Raw genomic sequence first — 9,512 nt, 5'->3', positions numbered from 1 at the left:
CCAGGGGCCCGGGCCCCACCCTGCCCAGATCCAAGTTTTATTTCTGTTGCAACCATGCTGTCTGCTTTGCTCAGCCTGGCCCAGCCCAGATGGGACCCTCTGAACCGCTCACCCTGCAACCTCACGTTATGAAAACAGCCCCTGAAACCAGGTGACCGGACAGCAGCCCAACCCAGGTTGTGGAGTTGACCTGCCGTGTGATCGCTCCGAACACAAGGGGCTTGTTTCAAGGTGGACACAAGCACTTCATGCTCCAGGGACACGGTGTCTTCCGAGGGGTCCTTTTCGGACAGGCTCCTTGCCAGGTGAGCCCCCGGGGCGGGCTGCTGCTGAGCGCATTCCTGGAAGCAGGGGCCCAAAGCCTGGAAGGCCTGGAGGCGCCCAGGACTTTGGTGGGGCGAGGCACGCCCAGCTCGGGACAGGCTGCTCATCTTGGAGGAGGTCGGGCAGGTCAGGGGGCAACGCCCAGGCCCAGCCCGGCCTGCGCTCCTGGGGAAGCGGCGGGGTTGGCCGGGCGGGGGCCTGGGGCGCCCTGCAGCCGGTACAGAGCCTCGAGCTGCCGGCGCTTCTCCTTGGCCCGGGTGACTGCCGTCTGGAAGAGCCGGCAGAAGAGCTGCACGGCCGGGGGGGAGTCGTCGTTGCCCGGGACGGGGTAGGTGATGAGGCAGGGGTTGCAGTTGGTGTCCACGATGCCCACGGTGGGGATGTTCATCTTGGCCGCGTCCCTCACGGCCACGTGGGGCTCAAAGACGTTGTTGAGCGTGTGCAGGAAGATGATGAGGTCCGGCAAGCGGACCTGGGGGCCCAGCAGGAGGGGCGCGTTGGTCAGCAGGCCACCCTTGAAGTAGCGCGTGTGGGCGTACTCGCCACAGCTCCGGGCCGTGTTCTCGATCAGGTGTGAGAACTGCCGGGCGCGGCTCACAAACAGGATGATGCCCCCACGGTAGGCCACGTGGGCCGTGAAGTTTAGGGCCAGCTGCAGGTGTGTGGCCGTCTGCTCCAGGTCAATGATGTCCTGGCCCAGGCGGCTCCCGAAGATGTACGGCTCCATGAACCTGCCGGACACACGGCCAGCGTGAGCTGCCCGCAGCCACCTCTCCCCGCCCTCGCTCGTCCTGCTGCCCTCCACCCTCCCGGGGCCAGTACCGTCTGCGGCCTTCCCTAGGACGACACGGTGAGGGCCCCGCCCCAGGAGTGACCAAGAGGGTGGGCTGGGCTGCAGGCCGTGTCCACGTCTCGGGCAAGAGGACTCTACCCTCTGAACCTGCACCTCATCACGTGGTGACCCTAACAGAAGGGACCCCACACGGACGTCTGGACACTCACACGTGACGTCCAGTGTCCTGCCCAGGTTTGCCTATCTGGCGGCGACCTTCGTCATTACGGCTTTACCACGGAGACCACCCAGGGCCGGGGGTGCCGGCTGGCGCAGGAGCCAGTCAGGCCTCAGAGGGGAACCCTGCGGGCCAGACCGGACGGCCTGGGCAGAGGGGCCGGGTGCAAGACTGTCCCCTCGTGTTCCGTCTTCTCCCACCCCGTTCACGTTCCTGCTCACTGCTGCCTGGATTCTGTCCTCCCCACAGACGCTGCCCAAGGCCCCACAGGCCCAGCCGCCCTCAGCGTGGGAGACTTCCGGGAGGAACCACCAGCAGCGCACCCTCTCACTTCCCGGCCCCTCCTCCTCCCCCAGACTCTGGGATGCTGGTCACCTGGGCTCTTGCCCAGGGCCTCCCTTGCTCCTCTGCCCCACACATCCTCTGAAGGCCCTGATGTGGTGGCCCCGGCCCAGCCTGCTTCTTCCGAGCATGCCTGTGTGATATCTCACTGTGGGGGCCAAAGCGTCACCCCGTTCGGGACCTAAGTTTCTAACGTGAAGAACGCAGACACCTGCTCTGCTCGGCTCACCCCTATCACCCTAGGCTCAGCTACTGCTGCAGCTCTGCCCAAGGACCTGGCCACCCCCTTCCCTGTAGCCACCTTCCTCCCTCATCCCCCCTGTCCCCCCAGGCCACTCTCAGCCTGGCCCTCACAACGGCCACCTGAAAGGACGGCCAGTCCCCACTCCTCTGCCTGCCCTTGGCACGTCCCTCGAAGAGGGTGGCCTTGCCAGGCCCCATCCATTGACGGCTTACAGGACCAGCCAGCCTGCCCCTGCCAAGGACCATGAGCCCCACGGGGGCTTGTTGGGGAGCAGTAAGTTGATTCTGAGAATAAGCAGCCGTCCCTGCCGGGGGCTCCACAATTCCATACGAAGGAAAAGGGGGGTACACTCTCTGAAAACAAGCTAAAAAGAGGGGCCTGGGCCTCAAGGCAGGGGCCCCAAGCGCCCTGGACAAGCCACACCACCAGGGGCCACGCTCACCTGTGCCGACAGCCGGCTTTGTGGCCCAGGTGCACCCGTGCGTTAAAGAGACTTCTCACGGAAAACAGCTCCTTGACGTTAAAGAAGTCGGAGTGCTTGAGGGGCTCGCTCAGGATCCGGGCGCTGAGATCTGGGCGGGGAGGTGGAGAGCACGCAGGCCCTGGGTCCCGGCACCCCAGAGCCTGTGGCCTGCGGAGGGCGGCGGCAGATGCTGGGGGCCCCCGGGGCCTTCTGCGGAGGCTCGGGGGAGGGAGACCGGATCTGACCATGGCTCCGCTCCCGGGTAAACCCGGCCACGTCCTCACCCGGCCAAGAGAAATCCGGCTGATGTCTGTGTCTGCGGCTCCCGTGGTCCCGACGGCCGCCCGCAGAAACTCCCTCAAGGCAACAGTTCGGGGCCCGCCGTACTCGGCCCGCTCGGTGGCGGGGCAGGAACTCCAGAGGCCTTAGCAGCGCGTGCGGCGCGTGGGGCTCCCCCTCCCGGGGCCCGCAGTCCCCGGGGCCGTATGAAGACCCAAGGCGCCCGACCCCCCGGGCCGAGGGCCCCCTTACCGCTGTCGCGCTCTGGCTCGGGGGCAGCGGCGGCCGCGGCGCTCCCCAGCGTCCTGCCTCTCGGCGCGGCCCGGCCTCGGGGCGCAGCCCGGACACCTACGCGGACAGCGGATTCAGGGCGCGCTCCCCGTCCTGCCCGCCCCCCGGCCCCGGAGAGGTCCCCGCCGCGCCCGCCACCCCGGGCCCCTCACCCGCGCCGAGCAGCCGGGGCAGCACCGCGCCAGACGCCATGGCGCGGATCCGGGCGGACGGACTAGGGGACGGAGGGACGCACGCACGCACGCACGACGGGTCCCGGCGGCGCGGCCGCACGAGCGGCTCCTCCTCCCGCCGGGGCCCGCGCCGCTCTCGCCGCAGCGCCGCCCGCAGGCCCGGAGGTGCCACTGCGCCGCCACCGCCGCCTCGTCCAGAAGCCCGGCGCGCCCCCGCCGGCCTCCCAGAGTCCGAGCGCGCGGTCCTCTGGGAGCCGCACCCCAGGCCCGCCTGAGCGGAACCGCAGGGAGGGCGTGGCGGTCAGGGCCCGTGGTCCGGTCGGGCGCGGGGCCTAGGGGCCTGTCTCCCCGCCCCGTCCCCTGAGTCCCGGCGTCCTCGCCCCCTCCCTGCACGGGGCCGGGCGGCCGAGGAGCCCCCACTGTCCAGCTGTCCGTGGGGACCTGCCGGGCAGCGGGGCCGCGCTCCCGTCCGGCCAGTTCTTACAGCAGTATGTGGCTTAAAAGGGCTCCATCAGGTTAGTCCAGTGTGCTGTCCAGCCTCAGACCCAGGGTACCGGCGGGTCTGCAGGCGGAGTGGGGACGTCAGGGCGCAGCTCTGCCCGCGCGGTGGGCGCCGGGTCCCCGCAGCAGGGCGGCCTCGGAGCACCGAGCCCCCCTGATGAACCCGGGCCGGGGTCTCCGGTGCCCCGAGACTCGTGCCGCGTTTGGGGAAACGTGGCGTGCGTTCGAGCCGGTGGCTCCAGAGCACAGGGGTCCCACACTGCGGCCCCAGCAAGTGATTCCTTATTCTCGCAGCCAGTCCAGGGCCTCGGAGCTCGCCAAGAAAGCTTCTAGAAGTCGGACTTCTGCCCAACCCGCCGAAGGGGGTGTGGGGAGGCTCCCGCCCGGGGGTCGCGGCGCCTTTAAGGACCCCGCCCGCGCATCGGGTAGCTTGGTCGTTGCTTAGTAACAGGACGCCGCTCCGCCGCCCGCTCCTTCCGAGCCCCCAGAGCGCGGGGCGACCGAGGCGGGATGTCGGAGGAGGACCCCCAAGCGTGCGCGGAGCCAGAGGAGCCCAAGGCCGGGCCCCTGCCGGAGAGAACCAGCGACTGCTACCGCGTGAGCGAGGACCTGCCGGCCAGGTTCAACAACCCGGCCTGGTTTCGGGGCTACAGGTGAGCACCCGGGAGTCCGCTCAGGGTCCGCCTTGCGTGCAAGCAGGAAAGACCAGTGCTCCTGGTCCGGCGGGCAGCCAGGTGTACAGCTGGGCCTGCGCTCGGCTCAGCCCACAGGCCCCAGCCTGACCCTGAGTCAAAAGCTGGGTCACGGGCGCCGGGAGGTGCGGGTGGAGGCGGCGGGCCTCCCGCTCGGGCGGTGGGCGGGGCGTGTCCGGGGGAAGTCGGCGCGCGGGCCGATCGCAGCCACACCCTAGGGCGAGGCCAGCCTGCTGTCCTGTCCCGGAGGAGAGGGCCGGTCTGCTGGAGATGCGCGGGCGACGGGTCCATCACCCGACTGCCGAAGGGCGCGCGCCCTGCGGGCCCTAAGACGCAGGCTGCGCGCTTTCCTGACCGCCACTTAGTCCGCCTACAAGCCCCCGGGTCGGCTCTGTGAGCGGGGAAACGAAGCTGGGAGCTAGAAAGATATGCTCTTGCCCATAGTTACTACGAGGCAGAGCTGGGGTGTCGGAGCCCACAGCCCCGCGGTTACACTGCTGTACCACTAGCTGGTATCAGGGCTGGAGACGGCAGGAACATTTTCTCCTGGAGGCTCAGAAGTGGAGGGGCGGCACCCCACCCCCCGCCCCCCCAAGTCTGGAGGCTGAGTCACAGATCCCAACTTACACACCCACCCGGGAAATGACAGCATGGGCCCAGGTCTTGCTGGGGCTGAGGGCCAGCACTTTCCACCTGGGAGTTCTTTAGGCTTTGGCAGAGGTCAGCAGAGGGGTCAAGGGAGGCTGAATGAACCTGCCAGGAAGGCCAGCCCTGCACCCCACGGGAGCCCAGGTTCACGGTTGCATTGCGCACCTACAAAGCTCTGTCAACCGAATACGGTAAAGCTGTGGCTTGGGCAAATTTAGAGCAAATGAGTGGAAAATAAAGTGTTCTCCTCATCTGCCAGGACCAAGGAGCCCCTCTCAGTGTACAGGACCAGTAACCAAGCTTATGGGAGCAGAGCCCCCACCGTGCACGAGATGCCGGTAAGGAGGCGGCGAGGAAGGGCACTGGGGGTGAGTGTGTGTGCGCGTGCATGGGTGTGTGTGAGTGTCAGTGTGAGAGAGTGTGTGTGTGTGTGAGTGTGTGTGTGTGAGAGTGAGTGTGTGCGCGTGCATGGGTGTGTGTGAGTGTGAGTGAGAGTGAGTGTGTGTGCATGCATAGGTGTGTGTGAGTGTGTGTGAGTGTGAGTGCGTGTGTGTGTGTACAGTGTGTGTGTGTGCATGGGTGTGTGTGAGTGAGTGTGAGTGTGTGAGTGTACAGTGTGTGTGCGTGCATGGGTGTGTGTGAGTGTGTGTGAGTGAGTGTACAGTGTGTGTGTGCGTGCATGTGTGTGTCAGTGTGTGTGTCAGTGTGTGAGTGTGTGAGTGTGTGTGTGTGTACAGTGTGTGTGAGTGTGTGAGAGTGTGTGTGTGTGCGTGCATGGGTGTGTGTACAGTGTATGAGTGTGTGCGTGTGAGTGTGTGTGCAGTGTGTGTGTGTGAGTGTGTGCATGGGTGTGTGAGTATCTGTGTGTGTGAGTGTCTGTGTGGGTGTGTATGTGTGTGTACAGTGTGTGTGTGAGTGTGAGTGTGCACGTGCATGGGTGTGTGTGCATGTGTGTGTACTGTGTGTGTGTGAGTGTGCGTGTGTGAGTGTGAGTGTGTGTGCGTGAGTGTGTGCATGTGTGTAGTGTGTGTGAGTGTGTGTGCGTGCATGGGTGTGTGTGAGTGTGTCAGTGTGTGAGTGTGTACGGTGTGTGTGTGTGCATGCATGGGTGTGTGTACAGTGTATGAGTGTGTGCGTGTGTGTGTGCGCGCGTGGGTGTGTGCGGTGAGTGTGTGGGTGTGTGTGCGTGCGCGTGGGTGTGTGAGTGTGTGTGAGTGTGTGTGTGTGTGGGTGTGTACGGTGTGTGTGTGTCCTGGAGTTCCAACATCACAAATGGAAAGGGGTCACCTCAAATCTTTTTGGAACAGGGACAGGGTAGAAATAAACGAATGACTGAATTTAGCAAACAGTTTCTAAAGGCTGGGAAAGGGGCATGGTGGGCTTGTTTGCGTGTATGTGCTTGCTCAGCTGTGTCTAACTCTTTGGGACCCTATTGACTGTAGCCTGCCAGACTCTTCTGTCCTTGGAATTTTGCTTGCAAGAATATCCTGGAGCGGGTTGTCATTTCCTCCTCCAGGGGATCTTTCCAACCCAGAGATCCAACCCGTGTCTTTTGTGTCTCCTGCACTGGTTGGCGGCTTCTGTGCCAGCTGAGCCACCTGGGGAAGCCCGTAGCCTGGTTTACAACATCCCAAAGGACTGGCCCCATTCATTCATACGACGAGCCAGCTCTTGTAGGCAGTAGGTTTTGAGGCAAATAAATGAAGAACTGCTTTCATATTGGAGTAATACCTTATTTTATGAGATTAACCTGTGATCCTAAGAGGCAGCACTGGATGATGAAATCTCAGGTTCCAAAAGGACCGGGGTCCGTGCACCTTTGGGGAACCTGAGTCCTTTTTGATTGACTTCACATGGCAAGGGGCCTCCTCGAGCCCGCCGACGGCCCTGCTGCATCCAAGGAGAAGGGCCAGTGGGCCGGTGTGAGCCACCTCTGGGGACCCCAGACAGTGGACCACCCGCTTGGGGGGCCATGTTGGTTTTCTTCAAAATGTCCCTTATTTTTTAAAACTAAGTGTGGTTTACTTGTTTGACTTAGACTGTGCGGGACCCTTGTTGCTGCACGCGCTTTTCTCTGGTTGCGGTGAGCGGGGGCTGCTCTGGGTGGCTGTGGGGGCTTCTCACAGCGGCAGCCCCTCTCGATGCGGACCACGGGCTCCAGGCGCACGGGCTTCGGTAGCTGTGGCCCCAGGCTCTAGACACAGGCTCAGTAGTTGTGGATCGTGGGCTCAATTGCTCTGAGGCATGTGGGGTCTTTCTGGACCGGAGAGTGAACCCGTGTCTCCTGCACTGGCAGGCAGATTCTCTACCACTGAGCCCCCAGATATTCCTCATTTTAAAAGATCTGGATAATCGCTTCTTCAGTTGTTTTGCGTGAGGGAGTACAGCTCTTAACAAGAAAGAGACTGTTTGCCTAGAAAGTTTCCGGAGCATAAAGGTCTTGCTCCCAAAGCCAAGGGATCAGGTATTTCCATGCAGAAGACCACCATGCTCGCGAACACAGGCCCGGATGTTTTGCTTTCGTGAAAAGGCCATTTGCTGGTCTTTCGAGGCAGAGGCAGCGGGACGTGAAGCAGGGGGTTCTCACGAGGCAAGTTTAGAAGGAGCTTTTCCTGCTGATGGGCGACCTGCTTTATCTAGGAGCCTGGTTCCCAGTTTCCTGGCCTGAGTGTGGCCGCTGGACTTGTCGAGCAGGACTGTTTCCTTCCCGTGTAGGAACAGAAAATAAAAATGCGTGTTTTGCGCTTTACAACATATACTGAAGGAAACTATTCTTCCTGACGCTGTAATGGTGGATACATGTCATTCCTTATTCCTTTGTTACAACCCAGAGTGTACCGCTCGAAAGGTGGACCCTCATGTGTGGTGCTGACGCGGTTAATGAGCCCCCGCCCACACTGGCTCAGCCGTTCTACGCGCTGCGCTGATAAGACACACACACCACGCAGCTGTGTGTGCTGCAGGGAGGCGAGTGGGAGCTGCTGCTCTGGGAAATAAATGCGCTGGGGACTCCCTGGAGGCCTAGTGGTTAGGACTGTGTGCGTCCACTGTAGGGGTCGAAAGTTCGATCCCTGGTTGGGGAACTGAGATCCCGCAAGCTGCACGGCAAGGCCCATAAAACCTCCAAAAACCAACAAAGCAAAACTAAACACAAAACACCAAGAAACTAACACACACACACACACACACACACACACACAAAACATCCAAAAAACCCTCCAAAATCCACTGAAGGGCATTTTTCTTTGCATCTGCTTCCTGTCGAGGAGACAGAATATCAGGTGACCTTCTTGACACAGGGGGACTCTAGAAGAGGTCGCCTGTCCCACGGTAGTCCAGGCCCCTTCCGTCAGAGACCCCCAGGTCACCTGGCGATGTTGCGTTGCTGAAATGACCGTCACCCAGGTGCACACACACACGGGCGGCCTCCTCTGTGACCTCACAGCAACCCCACCTCGCAAGGGCAGCCCCTCCCGAGCCCCTCGGCGGGTGGAATGGGGCCCCCAGAATGGTTCTAAGGTTCTGCAAAAGATTCTGATTCCCTGTCAAGGCTGAAACCTGAGTAGGTCATTTCTTTTCCACAGAATGCTCAGGCTCAGAGATGTCCAGTAACTTGCCCTAATTGGCAAAAGCAGAGCTGGGGGCGGCGTGGGGCCTGACCCCCTGCAACCAGAGCCGGGATGGCGGTGCTGCCCGGGTGTCACAGTCCACGTGACGGTGGAGGGGGCACCGTTCGCCATGACTCCCCAGCATTAGGCGTAAACTGGGGCGGCCGTGGTGGTTCAGTCGCTCAGTCGTGTCTGAGTCTCGTGACCCCATGGACCGTAGCCCGCCAGGCTCCTCTGTCCCGGGGATTCTCCTGGCAAGCATGCTGGAGTGAGTCGCCGTGCCCTCCTCCAGGGGATCTTCCCGACCCGGGGGGGCTCCTTCATCGCAGGCAGATTCTTTACCGAGTCTCCAGGGAAGTCCAAGGGCAAACGAGGCCATTCTGCAGACCCGCCCCCACCCGCCCCCCCGGCCTCTCTGTTCTCTAGTTTTAGGAACAGCATTTTCTCACAAATCCTTATTTTTCTTCCAAAAGTGCGGGATGACTGACGCTCGAGAGTTACCACGTGTCACTAATCCCAGTGTCCTCTTCTCACTTCCAGAAGGTGTTTTATCCAAATTCGTATAAGTTTTCCAGACAAGTTGCAGCGGGTGGAATGTTCCAGAACAACACGCTCAATGTCTACATGGAGAAGAGCATCGTGACGGGTCCCGACAACTACATCACCTCCTACGACCGGCTCAACTTCCACCCCAGCTACAGAGTCTGCAGGCCGTCCATCTGTGACTGAGGGGCTCCCGGCTCCTCCGGATGGCTGTCTGCCCCAGTCCTTGGTGGTTCGCCCCGTCATAAAGGGACGCACTTCACGACTTTCCCCGAAAACACCTTTCCTCTCTAGATCAGCTGGCAGACGGGGCGACGATGCTCTGCTTTCTCTGTTTTACACCTGAGACGAAAGAGCCGATGGCTTGACTTTCCATTAAAAATCTTGCCACGTC

General features: G+C 62.0%; 2 protein-coding genes across 5 annotated transcripts; one reads left to right on the top strand and one right to left on the bottom strand.

Moving 5' to 3' along the window:
• Nucleotides 1-3,209, bottom strand: MRPS2 (mitochondrial ribosomal protein S2). Its single transcript, XM_020916915.2, has 4 exons — nt 3,106-3,209; nt 2,915-3,010; nt 2,363-2,492; nt 1-1,055 (listed from the first exon to the last, which is right to left on the bottom strand). The coding sequence occupies exons 1-4, from the start codon at nt 3,143-3,145 to the stop codon at nt 452-454; spliced, it is 870 nt and encodes a 289-aa protein (XP_020772574.2). The 5' UTR covers nt 3,146-3,209; the 3' UTR covers nt 1-451.
• A 98-nt stretch (nt 3,210-3,307) lies between these two features.
• Nucleotides 3,308-9,512, top strand: PIERCE1 (piercer of microtubule wall 1). 4 transcript variants are annotated; one of them, XM_020916912.2, is made up of 4 exons: nt 3,308-3,641; nt 4,109-4,280; nt 5,227-5,305; nt 9,119-9,512. In XM_020916912.2, exons 1-4 carry the CDS (start codon nt 3,617-3,619, stop codon nt 9,302-9,304), a joined length of 462 nt encoding a protein of 153 aa, XP_020772571.2. In that variant the 5' UTR covers nt 3,308-3,616; the 3' UTR covers nt 9,305-9,512. The 4 variants fall into 4 exon arrangements, with proteins under 4 accessions (XP_020772571.2, XP_070312150.1, XP_070312168.1 ...); XM_070456049.1 differs by having other exon boundaries at nt 3,312-3,641; nt 9,116-9,512; XM_070456067.1 differs by having other exon boundaries at nt 3,312-3,641; nt 3,922-4,280; nt 9,116-9,512.

The sequence above is a fragment of the Odocoileus virginianus genome, chromosome 2 (assembly GCF_023699985.2).
Source record: "Odocoileus virginianus isolate 20LAN1187 ecotype Illinois chromosome 2, Ovbor_1.2, whole genome shotgun sequence".
In the NCBI taxonomy this organism is placed as follows: Eukaryota; Metazoa; Chordata; class Mammalia; order Artiodactyla; family Cervidae; genus Odocoileus; species Odocoileus virginianus.
The sequence above is the reverse complement of the archived record's forward strand: the minus strand, read 5'-3'. Positions and strand labels throughout refer to the sequence as shown.